We start from the raw sequence: 22561 nt of genomic DNA on the forward strand, positions 1-22561 counted from the left end.
CAGCAGACGAGTCACCCAAAGCGACCAGCCTTAATTAATTAATTAATATTTATCACTTTTGCTCGGTAAGAACTCGGCATTGAGTCCTCCATTAAAATATTTACCAAAAATCTGGTTTTTATCCAATTTTTGGGGGACTGATTTTAAAATGCATGCCAAAGTGCCGCTTACTCCACGATGTTAGCAACCGGAAAATAGACTAAACATTTGTGGGCGGGAATTGGGGGTGTAGCGGGTGGGCATCTGGGCACTTCCTCACGGGTAACACTTGGCCCATCTTCAACTTGTCGGCGGGTGGAGCGTGACCAGATTTTTTATTTTATATGCATATATTCCTCTAGAGAATTCTATTGCGAACCCATTAATACCAAAATGAAAGACCTAGAACGAAAATTGAGGTGACCAAAGTGTAAAGAGTGTACACATTTTATCACTCTTGAATGCTCCCGGGTCACTCGCTCGCATTTTCTCTGTTTGCTGCTGGTGGTAAGCCGGGCTTTTGGAGTTTATATGCATTTACTCCTCTAGACAACTCTATTGCGAACACATTGATACCAAACTGAATATCATAGAACAAGAATTGAGGTGACAAAGTTGAAAAAGAGTGTACACTTTTCACAATTACCGCGCGCTCCCGTGGAATGCCCAAACCCACCGGGGGTAGTGGGGAGGTCGTGCGCCCAGAGCGCAAAAGTGTTAAGAGCCAAGGACCGCATCAGATGCCAGCGGTTCAGGCAATGAACCACTGAGGAGCAGTCCAAATGGAGCCGGACCGTCGACCCGCGAGCGACCCAAACCCTCTGAAGCGACATCCACACAGCTGTGAACTCCCGCACCGTGCTGTGAGCCCGACAGAAGGACGGACCCTACCGTCCCTGGCCAGCCTAGTGAGCACTGGTCACAAAGCCCCAGCCAACAAACGAAACAACCGCAACAAACGCTCGGTGTGTCCGTGAACACACCGAGCAAGGGCTCGGGGAGACACCAAGGCACTGAACCCTGAAAAACCTGAAGAGGAAGCCGGCGACGCAGCAACCGACACAAGACCCCCGGAGGCCGAACCCAACGATCGTGAGAGAGACAGAAGGAACGTCCCCAAAGAAACCAGAACAGCCAACAAAGTTGAACCTGACCCAGCAGGTAGACCACCATGGCAAACTTCAGGCCCCAGCACCAACCCTCGAGCAACCGTCTCATGACCCGGGAGCCCCCCCCCCCAGAACAGGTGAAGACAGGACCACAGCCAAAGCAGAGCCTCTGGAGGGAGAGACAAGGAAGCAATCCGAGCGTCCCACTCAAGACCCAGCCAAGACCGAACCTAAGAGGAAACCGGATGGGACTTCCGGCAGTTCACCAGGACCCCACCCGGTAAGCTAGGAAAGAACCAAATCCCTGGTGAGCAGACACGTGGATCGACTGGGACCCCACACCAGCCAGTCATTGAGGTAGGCCAGAACCTGAACAATGAAAAGATGCAGATGGGCCACCATGACACGGATAAGGTGCGTGAAAACGCCAGGTGCCAGATTCAAGCTAAATGGAAGGCAATGAAAACAGTCACCCTGACACCCCACAACAAAACTGAGCCAGTTCTTGAAACTCAGAAGAATCGTGTCATGCCAATAAGCATCCTTGAAGTCCAGGGTCACCATCCAAGAGCCTGGCTCCAAGAGAAGACGGACCTGGGACAGAATAGTTATCCGAAAGGAGGGAACAGAAACCCACAGGTTCAGACGGGACAAGACCAGAATGAACCCAAGGTCTGCACAGTCCTCTTTTTTAACCAAAAACAGGTGGGAAAACCACCAGAAGGATGAGGTCGTTTCAACCACACCTAAGCGAACCCACTCCGAGACGACTTGATAGAGCGCAGGAGTAGAGGCCCACCCCACCAACCCCGACGCTCCCGAAGGAGAAGGGAGCAACCCAATGCCACCGCAGATAGCACAAACTACCCAAAGGGCCCACAAATTATGGGACCAGGCATGAACAAACAGAGCGAGCCTTACCCCCAATGCCCCATCATATAGGCAAACCGTAAAAGTGCCGACGTCCCTTACAAGAACCCGACCCCTGAACAGAGCAATCACTGCACAGACCAGACGAGGACATTTCCGAAGGCAGCGCCTGCTCTGAAACTGGGACCACTGACCTACCACGATGGGAAGAACCCCGAGCCCTGACACGACTCCGCTGGAAAGACCCCCCATGGGCCCCCTCCGGAGAACCATCAAGTCCAACTTGGGAAGGCAACTAAAAGAAGCAGCCGACAGATACTGCACAACCACAGACTCTGCAAACAGCAATTTGCAAAAAAGACGAAGAAGTCCTAAGAGCCAGCACCCAAGTGGTTTCCACAGAAGGAGCAAGCACCACCTGCCTCCATGCGAGACAAGAAGCAAAAAATGGCAACACTGCATCCTGCAGGATCAGTGGAAACAGCTTCAAAAGAGCGAACAACGCACGCACCGCCAAGGCCACCAATCCAGACCCAGGAGCGACCCCAAACATCTCCATGTCCTCTTCGAGCCAATGCAAGGACAGCTCAAGAAGGGAAAAGAACCGCAAGATCGAATCCAACAGGCCATGGGCCCACAAGTTCTCAGCAACCAGTGCAGCCGAGAGGGTGGGAACCTGCACGTGAAGCTGCACAATGCAGACATCCCGAGAAAAGGCAGGGGCGAACAAGCATGCATTGAGGTGCTCAAATTCGCCCCTAGGAAAACTTGGACCACCGTATAAGCCTCGCACCACTCAAGCGCGCGGGACCGACAGAACGTATGCCATGCATCCAACAAGAAAATGGGACAGTCTGCAAGCCAGGAAGACTCCAAAACCTTATAACGAACCCAGTAAGGAAAAGATCCAGATGTGAAAGAAAATCCATTATGGAGGTGTAATCTGGGTTGCGCAGGAGGTAAGCCACAATAGTCTCCTGCACCACATGAGGCGGGAGGCCAAAAACCTCCGGAAGGATGGGACCGAAGAACCCAAGGGAGCACAGAACCGAATCCGGAGAGGGATTGACGCCAAATCCAACTCAAACGAGGAGGGAGGAAAAGAAAACCCCACTCCCTCTAACATTAAGCCCCGCTCGAAGGGTACAAAAACCCAAACGGGTTCCAACGGGGCCCAAGACCCCCAAGTCAACCCCTCCCCCGCCCCAAGAACCTACCCACGAAGACCCGGGGCTGAGTCGTCCTCCAAACCCCCCTGCCTCAAAAAAAAAGGCAGGAGCAGCAGGAACGAAGGGGCCCACTGGTCAGACCCAGAAGCTCTGGCTGGAAGAACATGCTCGAATGCCTCCGTCACCACACTGGAAGGGGGCATCCCCTGAAACTGCTAGAGTCTCAACACCAACTAAACTCTGCCTCAACTCCGAAACCCTCAGACGCTTAAAAGCCAGAAGCTTACCAGGACGAACAACAGAAGGGGAAGGACAAGGGGAAGCGGACTGAACCAAAGTCGAAGCGACTAACACCCCCAAGTCTGGGTTTCTATAATCAAAACGGGGCAGTCTCTGGACATTCGGGGTAGCAACTAACCCTAGCCCGATACAGCAAACTAAACTGAGCATGCAACGCCGAAGCTGCCTGCTCCTGTTCATCATGATCAGTGAACTGGGTGTATTGGAGTACAAACAAGGAACAAAACTAGCAGGATTCTGGGTCGAAGGTGTTACCGACCCAACAGTAGCATGACGGAGGCACAACCGGTGAGTGTCACTCAGAGACAAGGGGACACAGCAACCTTCAAACTCGCAAGAAATGAGAGGGGACCCAGAGGTCACCTCATCGGACCAAAGAGTCCCTGCGGGGTTTCCCAGGACCCTAAGTCTCGTATCTCACTAAGGGAAGCCCAGGCAGGGTACTGCTAACCGGCACCCAAAGTTACCAATTAAACTGCTAAAGCTGAACCCCTGGGACACTCATGGGGGCCTAGTGGAGGACCTCCAAGATATAAGTGTGACCAAATCCAAAAGGAAGACCCCCTGCCCCCCCAGCAGTTCGGAAAAAAAACAACAAAACGCAAGAGGTCAATGTGCCCAGGCAGAATAGATCCGGCTGCTATGAGAGGTGAAAACTAGCTGCTCATTACTCTGTGCCCCAACCAGTAATGAAAGTACTGTACTCCCTAAGTGGGTAGTTTAAAAAAGGGGGTTCCCCTTTTCCCCCTCTCCCAGCTCTAAGGCCCCCCTATGGGGGCCTGACAGCTGAGTGTACAGCGCTTCAGATTCGTAATCCTGAGGTTCCGTGTTCGATCCCCCGGTGGAGGCGGATACAAATGGGCAGAGTTTCTTTCACCCTGATGCCCGTTACCTAGCAATAAATAGGTACCTGGGAGTTAGACAGCTGCTATGGACTGCTTCTTGAGGTTATCTTGAGATCTTGAGGTTATCTTGAGATGATTTCGGGGCTTTAGTGTCCCCGCGGCCCGGTCCTCGACCAGGCCTCCACCCCAAGAAGCAGCCCGTGACAGCTGACTAACACCCAGGTACCTATTTTGCTGCTAGGTAACAGGGGCATAGGGTGAAAGAAACTCTGCCCATTGTTTCTCGCCGGCGCCTGGGATCGAACCCAGGACCACAGGATCACAAGTCCAGCGTGCTGTCCGCTCGGCCGACCGGCTTCCTGGGGATGTGTAACAAAAAGGAGGCCTGGTCGAAGACCGGACCACGGGAACGCTAAGCCCTGAAATCATCACAAGATACAGAGCACCACTTGCTTTCTGAACCCCTTGGGGACGAGACCCGTCGGTTATTATGAAAGTTCGTAAACGTGAAATGGAGGAAAAAAATAAATTAGAAATGTAAAAAGAAACAAATTATTGAAAAATGTATGAAAAACTCTGGGGAAAAAATCGACAGGTTCATAGCATAAATGCGACCGTATTTTGCTTGTACTCACCAATAAGTGAAGTCCTGATCTGCTTATGTTGATGACTGATGTTGATGAAGCATAGTTATTTACATGGAAGAGGTGGTGGTGGATGATGATGGTGTTTGGTTGACTGAAGTTGTTGGGTTGACTGGGTCAACATGTGATGAGTCAGGTGCAGGTGATGCAATGCAAGCTTTCTTGGAAGCCATTGCAAAAGACTCTTTAATTGACATTTGTTTCATTCCTTTTGATCTTGTTTAAAAACTTTATATACAAATTGTACAGACTCATTATGTACTTAGTTTCAAACTCGCTGTAACCCGTGTCCATAAATGCCAGAATGCCTTCAAAATGTTGCTGAACTTTTTCCATATTACATTTTTCCTTTAACGTTTCATCCTCTTCCTCTCCATCTTCTTCATTGCACTCTTCTGGCTTTTTTGCTGTACATACTAATTCTATAATTTCATCATCAGTCATGTTTCGATTGTTTGGTGCTTCTTCATCAAAATCTATCCACCTATCTATGTCATTTTCTATTGTTTCAGTCACCAGTTCTGGTCTCAGCTCAGGGAACATAATCCCCTTGACACAAGTTAGGAGTTCCTTTCTTAATTTTTTCCTCTTGCTAACTTTCTTCACCGCAAATCCTTCAAAATCTGCCTCGTCATCTTCCTCAGGAAACAGACTTGACGTGGGCCAAAGTTTTTTCCAACCATTTCTTAATGTTGTCTGCTGACCTCATTCCATGCACTAGCAATAGTCCAGATAGCTGCCTTTATTGTGAAGACTTTATAAAAGTCCTTAATTTTTCCTAGCTTATTATTAAGATGTCTGGCAAACATCCTCTTGTAGTGGTGTTTAAGGTTCTTAATTATTCCTTGATCCATGGGTTGATCACTGAAGTTGTATTGGGTGGTAAGAACGTTCCAATGATAATGCCATTTACAAGCTCATCACCTCGTGGACGCATTGAACTATTATCTAGCAGCAGCACAACTTTGCTGTTTTGTGGGAGACCAACACTTAGGTGCTCCTTCACCTTGGGTAAAAAGTTCTCATTAAACCACTCGACATATATTACTCGAGACATCCATGCACTTGGCTGGTCCTTATAAATCACAGGGAGGCACCTAGCTGACTTTAAAGCCCTGAGGTTTTTGCTAATTCCAATCACAAGTAATTTTAATTTGTGTGTGCCAGCTGCATTTGCACAGTACAACAAAGAAATTCTTTGTTTGTTCTGTTTATAACCACCTGAAGGATCGTCCTCACCACTATGAGCCATCGTATCTGTGGGTAGCATATGCCAGTACAAACCTGTCTCATCAGCATTATAAATTTGCTCTGGAGATAAATTTTGTTCCTGTACCATCTCTGCAAATTTACTTACATACTCATCAGCACCAACAATATCAGCAGATTGTCTTTCACCATGCACTTTAATGAACCTAATGCCATTACAAGTTTTAAAGTTTCTGAGCCATCCATCACTGTATACACACTTTTGAGTAATTTTCATTGCTTGGTGAAATTCACGCGCCTTTTCCACGAGCAGCCAGCCTGCCACTGGCTTCTTCGTCACCTCACACATCTGTTTGTACCACTCCCACACTGCGTTATCAACGCTCTCCACCTTTGCTTTACTTACTATGTTTCTATTTCGTATTGCCTTACAACTTTCACTTTTAGAGAAATAGTAAAAAATGATAGGTTTAGCCTTAAGACCAAAAACAGTACTTTTGCTAATGCCATATTCAGCGCACACAACACTTCTCCGGACACCGCCGCTCTCCATCCACCTTCTTAATTATTTCAACTTTCTTCTCAAATGTCATCACTGACCTCTTTCTTTTATGTAACCTGCTTGTTGATGCTTTCACTGACACAATGCGTGCATTTGGAGCTGACATGGTGCACGGATGTTCCTTGATTGTGCTGATATGTAAAACAAAGTCACGGAATGAACACTCCAGTCTCGTGACAAATTCAAACAATGGGAACAATAGGCCATGAATCTGTGATGTCAAGGGGTAGCAGGCACTAGAGTGGTGGCGCCCGACACGGTCAGTGGGCAAACTAAACCATCTCCCTCCCACCCACCCACCACAACAGGCCAACGCGACGCTTGGCGGACCGCTTCCTCACCTGAACTTGCTTCGTGTAGGGTAACTGCAACCCCGGACGGCATGAGGCTTGGCGGACTGCTCCTACCCGAACTTAGTTCATGTAGCGTGACTCCCCAACCCCAATTGGGAGACTGGAAGTTTCGGATAACTAAAGTTCGGAAACCAAGAGGTGCTCTGTAACCTCAAGATAACCTCCCGGGAGGAGAGGGGTGCAGACAGAGGCACGATGACGTCATGCTTGTTTGCTCATTTTCATTAGGGGAGTTCTGTCCACTAGTTTGGCTTTCAGTAGCAATATTTTAACCAGAATAGGGGGTTTGTTTTGGGATGCTTACCTTTCTGGGTGCCTGACCTGGTCAATGGCATACATAGAATGCTTCCAACCACACGGGGGGGTTTCTATAGGCCATTGCTCCTCGTGCCTCTCTGAGAGGGTCCAGGTTCTGGCTCGTGGTCCCTGGGAGGCCTAGAACTCCATATGCATTGAATGATACCAGGGTCTAATACATTCATATCAGCCCAGTTAGCTGATACTGGGAGCCGAAGGGACTCCCCCTAGAAATGACAAGTATCACCCTGAGACAAGAGGACAGAACAACCTTCAAACTCACACAAAGCGAGATGGGGCTCAGAGGACGCATCCATCAAACCAATGAGGCCCAATGGGGGTTTTCAGACCCATAAGCTGACTGCCAAGGGAAGCCCAGGCAAGGTACTACTATCCGGGTATCCCAGAACTACCAAACAAACAAACAAAAGCTGAATCCCTGCGACGTGTGCAATCACAGGGACCTAACGGAGGGCCACCAAAATAATACAGGTGGTCCTACAGGCACACTAGGCAGACCCCCACCAGGTAAAATAAAACAAAAAAGAAACATCCTGCAAAAGCACAACGTCTCAAGGAGGAACAGAACCAGCCGCCATGCGTATTAAGACAGCTGCACAATACTTTATGCTCCAGCTAGCAACGATACTACTTCCTACCCAAGGCCAAATAGGGGCAGGAAAAACCCCCAGCTGACCCCCAAGGGCGGGCAATTACCAAACAGCAAAAGAGCCCTGCGGAGGTAGTCCCCAAACAGTTTGTGGAAGGTAACCCCAAACTGCAAGGGCAGTACTTACAGGGCACCTAGGGAAGGTGACCCTAGAGGCATGCAGCCCCAGTACTTCTGGAATTACACTTGGCTCGCACAACACCACAAGGCATGGCACTGCTCAAGGATTGGAGCCAGAGTCAATCACCACCCAACACAGCCTCAGAACTAGGAGGTTGGGTAGCTGCCGCAGGAGGTCTAGCCCCCCTCCTTTCCACTCCCGGGGAGGAGAAAGCTGCGCAGACAGCTGTAATTACCTAAGTGTAATTACCTAAGTGTAGTTACAGGATGAGAGCTACGCTCGTGGTGTCCCGTCTTCCCAGCACTCTTTGTCATATAATGCTTTGAAACTACTGACGGTCTTGGCCTCCACCACCTTCTCACTTAACTTGTTCCAACCGTCTACCACTCTATTTGCGAAGGTGAATTTTCTTATATTTCTTCGGCATCTGTGTTTAGCTAGTTTAAATCTATGACCTCTTGTTCTTGAAGTGCCAGGTCTCAGGAAATCTTCCCTGTCGATTTTATCAATTCCTGTTACTATTTTGTATGTAGTGATCATATCACCTCTTTTTCTTCTGTCTTCTAGTTTTGGCATGTTTAATGCTTCCAACCTTTCCTCGTAGCTCTTGCCCTTCAGTTCTGGGAGCCACTTCGTAGCATGTCTTTGCACCTTTTCCAGTTTGTTGATGTGCTTCTTAAGATATGGGCACCACACAACAACTGCATATTCTAGCTTTGGCCTAACAAAAGTCATGAACAATTTCTTTAGTATATCGCCATCCATGTATTTAAATGCAATTCTGAAGTTAGAAAGCATCGCATAGGCTCCTTGCACAATATTCTTTATGTGGTCCTCAGGTGATAGTTTTCTATCTAGAACCACCCCTAGATCTCTTTCTTTATCAGAATTCTTTAAAGATTTCTCACATAATATATAGGTTGTATGGGGTCTATGTTCTCCTATTCCACATTCCATAACATGACATTTATTAACATTAAATTCCATTTGCCAGGTGGTGCTCCATATACTTATTTTGTCCAGGTCTTCTTGAAGGGCATGACAATCATCTAAATTTCTTATCCTTCCTATTATCTTAGCATCATCAGCAAACATGTTCATATAATTCTGTATACCAACTGGTAGATCATTTATGTACACAATAAACATCACTGGTGCAAGAACTGAACCCTGTGGTACTCCACTTGTGACATTTCTCCATTCCGATACATTGCCTCTGATTACTGCCCTCATTTTTCTATCAGTCAGAAAATTTTTCATCCATGATAGAAGCTTACCTGTCACCCCTCCAATATTTTCCAGAACAACCTCTTATGTGGAACTCTGTCGAAAGCCTTTTTTAGGTCCAGATAGATGCAGTCAACCCAACCATCTCTTTCCTGTAATATCTCTGTGGCTCGATCATAGAAACTGAGTAAATTCGATACACAGGATCTTCCAGATCGAAAACCATACTGTCTGTCTGATATTATATCATTTCTCTCCAGGTGTTCTACCCATTTAGTTTTGATTAGCTTTTCCAATACTTTCACTATTACACTTGTCAATGATACAGGTCTATAATTGAGGGGGTCTTCCCTGCTGCCACTTTTGTAGATTGGAACTGTTAGCCTGTTTCCACACGTCTGCTACGATTCCTGTACACAGGAATCCGAGCCTGAGAGATCAGGTGAAGTGGAATGCTGAGCTCAGATGCACATTCTCTCAGAACCCATGGTGAAACGCCATCTGGGTCAGCTGCTTTGTTCTTCCCGAGCTCCTTTAGCATATTTTCCACTTCATCTCTAGACACCTCTATCCGCTCTATGTTGTTCTCTGGAATTCTTATTGTGTCTGGTTCTCTGAAGATTTCATTTTGTACAAACACACTTTGGAACTTTTCATTTAATGTTTCACACATTTCCTTTTCATTTTCCGTGAATCTGTTTCCCATTTTCAACCTCTGGATATTATCCTTTACCTGCAATTTTTTGTTTATGAATTTGAAGAATAGGCCCGGTTCTGTTTTACATTTATCTGCTATCCCTTTTTCAAAATTTCTTTCTGCCTCTCTCCTTACTGCTGTATAGTTGTTTCTCGCATCTTTGTATCGCTGGTATGTTTGGGGGTTTGGCCTCTTCCTATACTGATTCCATTTTTGTGTCTTTTGGTCTCTTGCCCTCTCACAATTTCTGTCGAACCAATCCTGTTTTCTGGCCCTGCATCTCTGTTTTGGTATGAATGTTTGTGTGCCTTCCTCGTATAGTTTTAAAAATTTGGCATACATTTCATTTACTTCCCTACCTAGCAACAATTCTGTCCAATTACACTCATTAAAAAAATTTCGAAGTTCCCCATAGTTGCCTCTCCTTAAATCGAGTTTATCAACTGTTTCAATGTCCCCATTTTCTTCTAGATGATATATTACAGCATATTTAATGTCTAACAGGACGTGTTCACTCTTTCCCAAGGGAGGAAGGTACTGGATGTCAAAAGTCTCTTCTTCTTTCCTGGTGAATACTAGATCCAGTACTGACGGTACATCTCCTTCCCTCATTCTTGTGGCTTGCTTTATGTGTTGATACAAGAATGTCTCCAGAATGAGGTTCACAAATCTGCATGTCCAAAAGTCCTCCGTTCTTGCTTCATAGGCCTCCCAGTCTATTGCTCTAAAGTTGAAGTCCCCCAGTATCAACAGTCGTGATTTATCTTTATCTGCTTGTACAATAATATCTCTCATGACCATTATGAGGCCCTCTCGTTTGTCATCCAGTTCTTCCTTTGTCCAAGTGTTGCTTGCTGGTGGGCTGTAGGTATTTACAATTATCAGCTTATCATCCTGATTCCAGACCTGCAATGCCATTATGTCAATATCTCGAGGGTTTTCAAATATTAACTCTTTTACCTTCAGGTGTTTTTTCACCAGTACAGCCACTCCTCCTCCCTTCCTAGTTTTCCTGTCACGTCTCCAAACTGAGTAGCCTCTTGGGAATATGACTTCATTTATTATATTTCCTTCAAGTTTCGTCTCTGATAATGCAACAATATCTGGGACCCTAAGCTGGATTATATCTTGCAACTCCAAAGTTTTTGACCTCACTCCATCTATGTTGGTATATACAATTTTCAGGAACATGTTCCCTTTTCCTTTGCTCTTTACTCCCCCTTCCACTACTGATCTTGTTGCTTTGTTTTTATGTACCATTTCACAAGCTTTCCAGTCCCTGTCACTTTGTAAAAAAAAAATTTCTGTCTTCTTCATTTCTATCCCCATTTAGACGTTTTGCCTCAATTAGGTTCATTTTCAGCTTTTCTCTGTCTTCCTTGGAGAGGTCTTGTCTTATTGACCAAAATTTGCCAACCTCATCACTCTGCAGTTTCCTGGCATTTCTTAGCACTTCCATCATGTTTTTCACTCCATTAAACGTCACCCTCAAGGGGCGGTTCTTTTCTTTCTCATATTTTCCTATTCTTCTAAAATCACTGACATTTTCCTTTGAGCCTTCTCCTAAACCTACTATTTTCTCTATGATTTTCATCTCTTCTGCCGCTCGGTCCACCCTAGATGAAATTTCCTTCTCTAAACATCCAAAAATGATTATGGACTTAGTTCTATCTGCAGTGTTTTGTACCAGTTTACTGTTGGTAACCAGTTCTTTCCTAATTGCTTGCCTAATTTCTGCTTCTTGTTGGTCATTTCTGGTTTTGACTTCCGAACACACTTCTTTGATAGTCTCTTTCTCTTTTACAACTTCAGCATATGTCGCTTTTATTTCTTCTTTATACTTTTCTAGTTCTTTATTCACCTCCTCTATGTGAGTTGTCAGTGAAGTTTCCAGTTGGAGATCCTTACCTAATTCTATGTTAGCCCTTAGGCTTGCTTGGAGTTGTTCACCATATGAGTCTATTTTCTTGTTTATTTCTTCAAAGTCACCACACTTCACTTTCCATGCCTCATTTTCTTTCACTAGTTCCTTGATTTGCTCCTCCTGATTTGTTACCTTGTCTGTTAATGCAGTAATAATCTTACCTTGTTGAAGCATACTCCCTTTTAGAGTGCAGAGCTCACTCCAAAGAGCTCCATTGTCCTCTTCCAATTTAAGCACTTTTTCTTCATACTTCTTTTGCAAATCCTCAATTATCTCTAACCTGCCAAGAACACCTCCTTTCCTTATATCTTGTGGTGAGAATCCTTTGAAACCATCATTTGATGGTGTGTCTACATTCTCAGTGGGGGTGGTGGCAGCGGCCATCTTTGATTTTGTTCTAGACCAAAACAAACTTTTCCACTCGGCTATTTTCACTCACTTTTACTTGTTTATTGTATTTTATTTGCTTTTACTCTTCCCTGAACCTTTATGTAACCTGGGACACCACTGTAGCCCTCAACCTGTGCCCAATACTTAGGTAATTCGATATTTCCAGGAGCTTGCTGCAGTGTGACTTCTGCCTCCTCCAGCTCATACACCCTGAGTGTGTGTGTGTGTGTGTGTGTGTGTGTCACACACACACACACACACACACATTCTGATAAAGAAAGAGATCTAGGAGTGGTTCTAGATAGAAAACTATCACCTGAGGACCACATAAAGAATATTGTGCAAGGAGCCTATGCAATGCTTTCTAACTTCAGAATTGCATTTAAATACATGGATGGCGATATACTAAAGAAATTGTTCATGACTTTTGTTAGGCCAAAGCTAGAATATGCAGCTGTTGTGTGGTGCCCATATCTTAAGAAGCACATCAACAAACTGGAAAAGGTGCAAAGACATGCTACTAAGTGGCTCCCAGAACTGAAGGGCAAGAGCTACGAGGAGAGGTTAGAAGCATTAAATATGCCAAAACTAGAAGACAGAAGAAAGAGAGGTGATATGATCACTACGTACAAAATAGTAACAGGAATTGATAAAATCGACAGGGAAGACTTCCTGAGACCTGGAACTTCAAGAACAAGAGGTCATAGATTTAAACTAGCTAAACACAGATGCCGAAGAAATATAAGAAAATTCACCTTCGCAAATAGAGTGGTAGACGGTTGGAACAAGTTAAGTGAGAAGGTGGTGGAGGCCAAGACCGTCAGTAGTTTCAAAGCGTTATATGACAAAGAGTGCTGGGAAGACGGGACACCACGAGCGTAGCTCTCATCCTGTAACTACACTTAGGTAATTACACACATACACACACATACGCACAGCTGTGCGGTAGCTGTGGTGCTTGTGGTAGCTTGTTTGCTTGTTTTCTGATTGGGGCGTTCTGCTTGCTTGTTCAGCTTTCGGTTTGCAATTTTTAACCAGCTGTAGCTTGTTTTGGGATTCCCACCTTTTTGGGTGCCTGACATAGTAGATGACAGACATATATTGCTTCCATCTACATAGGGGTGTCTATAGACCTCCTCGTGCCTTTCTGAGGGAGCCAAGTTCTGGCTCGTGGTCTCCAGTAGGCTAAGAACTCCATCGATTGACTGTTGCCATGGTCTAATATATACACACCTGCCCGGTATAGCTCAGGGGCACCAGAGAGCTCTCCACAGAAAAGAGGCAGCAAAGTGTTCAATCCTTGGAGAAGATGATGTTCAAGTATTGGGAAAGTATACTTGAAGACTGAGTGGACAATTTGCCAGTTATTGATGTAGAGCCACAAAAGGAATAGCGGAACAAGCAACTTTGTAGGAGGAGGCAGCCAATGACTTAAGCTTATATACAAAATCAGTGTGAACTGAAATACAGGTTTCCAGTGAATTGAGTCACAAATTCTGGTGGAAGGGAAGACATATGAGATGTGAGAGTATTCAAGACTAGAATGAATAAAACTACTGCAGAGCTGAGTGACTAAAGTAAAAATTAAATAGATTTGGAAAAAAATGGATGCCCATCTTTTTGGGAAAAATTCTTTGGCAACTGTTGACATGTGAGGTTTCAAGACAAGTCAGATTTGACTTATGCCCAGGGTGCTGATGGAGGACTGAAGTTCAAGAAGTTTTACAAAATAGAGATGGTCATTTGCAGAAGTTTGTTAATGTACTGTAATTGGCAAAGAGTATGTCATGGTCTCAAATGTGGCTAAATTCATAGAGAACTAAAGGAAAATGGAATTAATGAGAGATATAAGATAACTAGACTGCAAAGAGCAAGATTCAGTGGTCTAAGATGTTGGGTCACAATCAAGGGAGACCTGGATTCAATCCTCAGGCATATATAGGTATCCAGGAGTACGGCATTTGTTGTGGGTGCATACTGGAAATGTCAGTTGGCCCAGGTAGTGGGACCTTAATAAGCCTAAGTACCAGTACAGGCTTCCTGTCCCATAACAACATGAATGATTATAACTGAAGCGAGAGGAAAAGCATAAGAACAGATTACATTAAATGTGTTGTAATGGTAATAAATGACATAATACCAGAGGCGACAAAAGAATACAGTTAATGAAGAAAAAGACAGAAGTTGAGCCATCTACAGTGGCAGCAAACAACCTTATCAAAGAGGGAAGCATAAATAAGTGATCATGAGAAAATGGAAGCCTGGAGAGTAAAGACTTCTGCCATACCCATTACTTTGGAAAAATTGCTGCCATCTAGTGGTATTCAAGGGCAGCAAATGGTCCATTCAACAGTTATCACAGCAACACTTTGTTTACCACATGAATCAGTTTTGATTGCAGGTGGTATTGAATTTATCTTTTCACTTTGTAGAAAAAGCAATTTGGTTACTCGGTGATGAATAGACTTCTTTCGCATGTCTTCCCCTCTTTAATTTACATGGTAGGAACATTTGCAAAGATCTTTTGTTGTAGTGAGGTAGCAGGTTGACAGAACTCCAGAACCGGATGTGTTATGGTCTAGGTGGGCAAACAATAGCAGGGGACTAGTTTAGATACATAACTTATTCTCTGGTAAAGATTATATAAAGATAAAAGACCAGTTATTTTGTATGGGTAAATATATTTGAGGCACAAACACTTACCTGATCTGGAATGTTGTATAATATTTGCATGATGTCCTGTTCCAGACACTGCCACATGTCCATATGGGCTGATGATTGAGCTCCGGTGGAGTGCTAAACATCCAAGGCACCGTGCTATCCCCATGGCTACAACACAATACTGTATATACAGAATTCATTTTATAAACAAAAAAAAGGACCAAAAACAAAATCATAAATTAACCCAAATTGACCTACAATTAAGAAAAAAAAATCTTACATAAATATTGGCAATAAATGTAAAACACGAGTAAGCATATTTCAAGTCTGATATACAGTTCAATACAACCTCGATTCTACAAATCTCCGGCTAGGTTGCGCACTTTTCAGGCCGGATTTACTCACCCGGTTCGACGAACAATGGTTCGCCGAAGCGGAGAATGTGCGGATTTGCTTACAATGTTGGGACAGTTCACAGACTGGTGGAAAACCACATGTCTGGATAGACATGATAGAAAACCATTCTATCACAGGTTACAATTAATAATTCCAACATATGACAAGTTGGACCATACAAGTGGACCATACAAGTGGTCCACACAAGTGGTCCACACAAGTGGTCCACAAGCTTACGATGTTGGAACAGAATGATAGAAAACTTTCTCATTCTATCACAGGTTACAATTAATAATTCCTTCATATGACAAGTTGGATCATACGAGTGGACCACACAATAAGTAAACCATATTAATCAAACACCAGCCAGAGTGGTCCACACAAGTGAATGACTGAGTTTCCATGATTTTCGTTCACTAATTTGTGGCACATGTATCTTTGTATATTAATTTAAAGGCTGAAGTGTGCTTAGTTAGCTACATGTGGTGAAATCTCCTTATAGACATTTTCTGTGATGAAACAAAATGAGTGAGGGTGGACAGATAAGGGAATACTGTACTGTAAACCTCACTTGGTTCTCCTTCATCTGTGTCGTCATAGCTCAGTGACCCATGACTCTGAAAGTTTCAGATTAATAAATCATTTCTAAAATCAGTGTTTTAATATCTCTTTAATATCCTAATTAAACTAAACTAAACTAAATAAAACCAAAAATATACTGTAATTGACAGACATCTGCTATTGTGAGAAATTATTTGTTATAGGAACAACTACAACACAAGTGGATGGGTCTAGTCCTTATAAACACAGCACCATGCGTGTTTCATTTGATTTCGTTGCCACAGTTCAGTGACCTACAGCCTCAAAATAATAAAATTCATAAATCAGTTATAAAATAAGTTTTTTACTGCTCTTATTATCCTAATAATGTTACTACAGTAAACTAAATATATAACCCAAAAATATATAATTTGATGAAATCCAATATTTGAGAGAAATTTATGTTACTGGATCTCGCTTAAACACCAGCCTACTGTGGGGTGTATAGACCTAGTCTGCATTAATACAGTAGGCATCCAGTGCCATTAGCTTTGTCTGCGAGTGATGTGTTTGTCCGCCGGTGGAAGAATAATTGTGGAATTTACCATTTTTTGCCTACAGCTGTATTATTATATTGTCTCAGGAGCTTGCTAATCGTGCTGTATCTACAAAGAGGAAGAGGAGTTTTTATCGTTGAGCAGAAATTAGACTTAATAGAGAAACATGAACGTGGCTACTCTGTCACTAGGCTGGCAGCAGAATTTAATGTTGGGAAAAGTACAGGGTGTGATATCAAGAGACAGAAAGATAATATTTGAAGTTCCTTGCTGCAAGTGATAGTGATGCATTAAATAAAAGGAAAATGACAAAAAGTTTCTACAAATACGAAATTAGACGAAGCTGTGTATAAATGGTTTAACCAGGAGCTCTCTGTGGATATGTCATTTGGTGGCAACACCATTAAGACAGTCACAGATAAATTTGCACGAAAGATGAACATTTCAGATTTTTGAGCAAGTGAAGAATGGTTACAAAGGTCTAAGAATAGGCATATTATTAAGAACAGGAATGTTTGTGGAGAATCATTAAGTGCGGATACGGATTCTGTCAAGCCATTCAAGCGTAAATTAAATGATTACATAATAACAAATGATCTATGGCATTTTCAGGAATACAATGCCGATGAAACAGGCTTTAATTGGAAATGCTTGCTGAACAACACTTTGGTATCTAAGCTAGATGAGTGTGTTCCTGGCAAAACAAAGGTAAACATAGAAAAAGTTTCTGCCATGCTGTGTGTGAATGCAGATGGAAGTATAGAACAAAGTCCGCCATTGTGGGGAAGTCAAAAAACCCACGTGCTTTGAAAATTTAATGAACAAGCTACCTGTGGTCTACTACAACTCTAAAACAGCTTGGTTTACTTGAGACATTTTTGAAGATTGGTTCAAAAATAATTTTTACAAAGACTTAAGAGATTTTTAGATAAAGAAGTGTGGAGTGAGGCGGAATGATCTCTTGGCTCATGTAGGGCTCGACACATTAACGTCAAGTGATGGATACATCAGATGCATGCCCTTACCTCCAAATACTTACCTCTCTGATCCAGCCAATGGATATGGGTGTTATATATGCAATGAAAAGGCTCTACAAATGAGCAATGAATAAAAAACCAGCGTTGAATGTAATGAAACGCCATTTTTTAGGTGAGCCCCGGAGGCTCCCTGGAGCTTATCGGGCTAATGTACTTTTACATTATACCGGGACATTAGCTATGGAGTTCAGACCTATCAGGGACCAGAACCGGAACCTGGCCCCTTCAGGGAGGTTTCAGGGAGCCCTGAAACCCCCCACCCATCCCCCTGTGGTTGGGGTTTTTCCTTATCTGCCATCGACCGGGAAAAGCCACCCAGAAAGGTAGGCATAACAAAAGCCCCACATGGTAAGAAACTAAAACAAAAAACTGAACAGAGGTAGAAACTCCCTACAATCTCAATGAAAGAAGCAAACATCACACTTTATTGCCGTGCCCCTCGTCCACGCAGCCCTCCCCTCCCCGAGAGGGGGAGGGGGGCCCTGGACCTCACCACGCTGGCTGCCTAGCACTCCAGTTCGGAAGCTAAGCTTCAACCAATGTGAAAAAAATGCTGACCGGTGGGAGGGTTGCCAGGGAGCCTTCGGGACTCACCCAGAAAATGGTGTTTCATTACATTCAATGCTGGTTTTCTGTGGGGAGCCCCTATGGCTCCCTGGAGCTATATACCCAAAGAGAAAGAAAATGGGGACTTAACCGAGAGGCGGCCGCCACAAACTCCTCAACACGAAGTCGAGACAACTGGCTGCAACCTGCGACCCAAAGACACACAAGAATGCCCAGGAGCAGGCACGTTCACCAAATAACGGGAGACCAGGACCCTGTTCGATTTCCAAAATCCAGGTGCCCAAAAATGAGCCCAAGACATGTTACCAAACAAGGCAGCCAAAGCTGCAAAATTCCGAACGTCATGGGCGTGAGGATAGACCGCAGGCTGGCTAGACTTAATAACCCTGCAGGCAACCTAGGAGACCCGAGCCCTGAAACAGGAAACGAGGGAAACCGGATCAACCCAAAGCGCAACCCCAGCCGAGGCGCGCAGATAACGGCGAAGAGCCGCAACCGGATACAACACATGATGCACCCCCTGGCCAAACTAACCAAGCATCAATGACCTAAGGACCCCTCTGGAAAGCAGCCGTCTCGTTCTTCGCCAGAAAAAATGGAGAAGGCTGCAAATGTACAAACCTACCACCAGGACCAAAAGAGCAGAAACCCCTGCACCAGAGGAGAGCATGAAGCTCCTCTACCCGACCCCCAGAGGTCAATGCCAACAAAAACAGGGCCTTGGAAAAACAATCTTGGACTGAAGAGGCCACCATAAACTGAGGAGAGGAAAGATAAGAGAGTACCCTATCCAAGGACCAGGATGGTTCAGGCGGCGCATGAGCAGGCTGGCGGTGAAACATAACACGAGAAAGCTTACGGAACAGGGCGGATGTGATGTCAACCCCAAATGCAAGCTGGAGCGACTCCGCCAGTGCTGCATGATACGAGGCGACAGTATTAGGCATCAAATGATGGTCCTGAAAAAGCCATGATAGAAAGGACAAGACAACCCGATCTGAAAGAGAAGACAACTTACGAAGAGCAAGAAAATGGTGAAAAGAATGCAAGGAAACTTCATACTGTCACCGAGACGTAGCTCTCAGGTGAGACACCATCAACGAAGCTACCTGACCACTATAGAAATGATGATATACCCACGTCAAAAAGACCAGACGCGAAGAGCAGAGGAGAAGGTCGAATCAGCCCCGTATCAGACCAGTCCGATCTGCTGAAAAAGGTGGAGCCGCAAGAAACAATCCGGGTTCGGACACCGAGCAAACAGTGCCAGAAACCAAGGCTGGGCCGACCACCAAGGGGCCACAAGGACTACTTTCCCTGGGGAAGGTCTCTAACCGAGCCATAACTCAAAGCAACAGCTTTAACGGGAAAAAGAGGTACAGGTAACTCCACCTCGACCAGTCCTGTTGAAAGGCATCCACTACGAACGCCTCGCAGTCGGGGAAGAGCATCACATACACTGGGAGATGCCAAGATCACTACGATGCGAAGAGGTCCACGTCCCGGAGTCTGTGCGTCTGGCAAATCCAACGAAACGAGTCGTCGTCGACCGTCTATTCCTTGGACAGGGGAATGAAGCGAGACAGGCTGTCAGCCAGGATGTTGGACACTCCCCGAATATGAACCGCACGGAGAGCCAAACCCCGAGAATCCAGCAGACGAACCACTAGAAGGGACCAACCCCAAAGAGGCAAGGACCGAAGAGAACCCCGCGGTTCAGGCAATGAATCACAGGAGAACAGTCCGAATGGAGCCAGATAGTTGAACCCCGAGCGACCCATACCCTCCGAAGCCCAAACCCAACTGAAACCCCGAAAACCCTGAAGAGGAAGTCGGCGACGCAGCAACCGACACAAGGCCCCCGGAGGACGAACCCAACGATCGCGAGAGAGGCGGAAGGGGCGTCCCCGAAGGAACCAAAACAGACACCAAAGCCAGAACGGCGAAGTTCAGACTCCCACACAACTGCTCGGGCAACCGCCGAGTGACCAGGGACACCCTCAGAAACAGCCGACGGTGGGACCACAGCCGCAGCAACGCCTCTGGAGAGAGACAAGGAAGCGGTCCGAGAATCCCAAACAAGACCCAGCCAGGTTCAAACCTGGAACGGAACCAGATGGAACTTCCTCTAGTTCACCAGGAACCCGAACCTGGTGAGCTGGGAAAGAACCATATCCCTGGCGAGCAGACAAGCTGACCGACTGGAAGCCCACACCAGCCACTTATCGAGGTAGGCCAAAACCTAAATCCCTAGCAAACGCAGATGGGTCACCACAACCCGGGTAAGATGCGTGAAAACGCGAGGTGACAGATTCAAGCCAAAAGGGAGGCAACGAAAGCGGTAAGCCTGACACCCCCACGACGAAACCTAACCAGTCCCTGAACCCCAGATGAATAGGAACGTGCCAATAAGCATCCTTGAGGTCCAGGGACACCATCCAGACACCCAGCTCCAACAGAAGCCAGACCTAAGACATAGTAGTCATCCGAAAGGAGGGGCAAGGAATCCAGGGATTCAGACGGGACAAGTCCAGAATGAACCTCAGATCCGTACAGTCCCGTTTTGCACCCGTTCTCGCACTTGCTTCAGTCAATATTGGCTTATTTATTAAGTGCATATGTGACATACTAATTGATTGTGAATATTTTAGTTTACCTTGAAAAGCTTCATAGGAAACATCGACCTCACCTAACCTTCTTAGTATGTTAAGATAAGCATCTTATTGCTTCTTAATTATAACCTATACCATTGATAGGTTAACACTTTGGCATACCCCACGCGCCACCCCTCAACTGTGCGATATGGGTCCCAGGGTGTCACGTGAGCGCGCGTAAATTCTGAAAAGTGTATACTCTCTTCAACCTTGTCACCTTAATTCTCGTCCTACGAGATTAAATTTGGTATCATTGTGTCCGCAATAGAATTCTCTACAGCACTAAATGCATATAAACTCCAAAAGCCCGGCTAATTACCCGCAGCAAACAGAGAAAGTGCGAACGAGTTACCCAGGAGCAAGCAAACGCGATAAAATGTTTTCACTATTTTCACTCTGGACACCTCAATTTTCGTCCTAGGTCTTTCATTTTGGTCTCAATGGGTTCGCAATAGAATTCTCTAGAGGAACATTAGCATATAAAATAAAAAACCTGGTCATGCTCCAACCGCCGACGAGTTGAAGACGGGCCACGCGTTAGCCGCAAGTGAGCGCTCAGACGCCTTCCAGCTACACTCCCAATTCCCGCCCTTTTCAAGCCTTTCTTTCGCAATTTTCTTCCTGGAAGGGCCTTGTTCATGATCACTATCCATCGTGGAGTAAGCGTAGATAGTTTCTAAAGCAGCAGTAAGAAATATAGCCACGGAAAATAGCCGAAATGTTCACACGTTTGAGATGCGAGGGGAGGCGACATTGGTCACAACAGTGGAGCGAAAACAATGGGCCCACGGCGTGTGCCAAGCTACCTGAGGGCCACGAGGCTCAACAAAGAAAATGGGAAGACATCGGCGCGCATTTTAAAACCAGTCCCCAAAAAATCGGATAAAAACCTGATTTCTGGGGGGAGCCCCGTCGGCTCCCCGGAGCTATCCCAGGCTGATATGCTAATGTCAGACTTTGGCATCAGTCATGTGTATGGAGTTCTTAGGCCTACCGGGGACCACGGCCAGAACCGGGCCCCCTCAGAGAGGCAAGGGGAGCAATGGCCTATAGAAGCCCCCGTGCAGTTGGAAGCATTCTATGTCTGCCATCGACCGGAACAGGCACCCAGAAAGGTAAGCGCCCCAAAACAAACCCCTATTCTGGTTAAAATTGCTACCAAATACCGAACTAGTGGATAGAACTCCCCAACCGAAAACAAGCAAATTAGTGTGACGTCACACACTGCCGCGCCGCTGTCTGCGCAGCTCCCCCCTCCCCGGGAGGGGGAAGGGGGAGCCCCAGACCCCCCGCGCCGGCTACCCACACCTCAGTTCTTGAGGCTGATGCTATAGGCGATGGTCGTGTGCTCTGGCTCCGGTGTCGCTACTGCACTGTGCTTTGAGTGTGGTGTTAGTTTTGTGGGTGCGAGAGCCAGGAGTTATCTTCAGTACTCGGGCTGCATGCGCCTAGGGCTGCCTTCCCTAGGTGCCCTGTAAGTACTGCCCTTGGGGCTTGGGGCCGCCTTCCACAGGCTCCTCGGGGTCTGCCTCTGCTGGTCCGTTTTACCTTTCGGTTTTTCGGCCGCCTGTTGGGCTCTTGGGTGTTCTGTTCTCCCTTGTTACCGGCAGGTAAGAGGCAGTTTGCACTGGTAGGGGCGCAGGGTGCTGCTCAGCTTGTATTTCCCGACATCGCGGCCGGCTCTGTTCCTTGGGGTTCGCTGTCCTCTTGCGGGGTTTTGTTTTTCTTTTTGTTTTTGCCTGGTGGGGGGTTCTGTCATTTTATTCAGTTTGTTTTTGCCCTT

At 45.7% G+C, this 22561-nt stretch overlaps 1 protein-coding gene across 5 annotated transcripts in view; it reads right to left on the reverse strand.

Annotated features, from left to right (window-relative positions):
- The window catches only part of CysRS-m (cysteine--tRNA ligase-like protein, mitochondrial), a 156107-nt gene that overhangs the window by 112947 nt on the left and 20599 nt on the right, over nt 1–22561 (reverse strand). For 3 of the 5 annotated variants that reach the window (XR_011223584.1, XM_045760548.2, XM_045760547.2), the window contains exon 2: nt 15070–15208. Coding sequence is in view for 4 of the 5 variants with exons in the window: in XM_045760548.2 (XP_045616504.1) it covers nt 15070–15193 (124 nt within the window). In the remaining variant the exon portion in view is untranslated. The remainder of the gene's footprint in view (nt 1–15069; nt 15209–22561) is intronic. The other 2 variants (XM_045760549.2, XM_045760550.2) reach the window with 1 other exon arrangement.

Source organism: Procambarus clarkii, chromosome 63 (assembly GCF_040958095.1).
Source record: "Procambarus clarkii isolate CNS0578487 chromosome 63, FALCON_Pclarkii_2.0, whole genome shotgun sequence".
Taxonomy (NCBI): domain Eukaryota; kingdom Metazoa; phylum Arthropoda; class Malacostraca; order Decapoda; family Cambaridae; genus Procambarus; species Procambarus clarkii.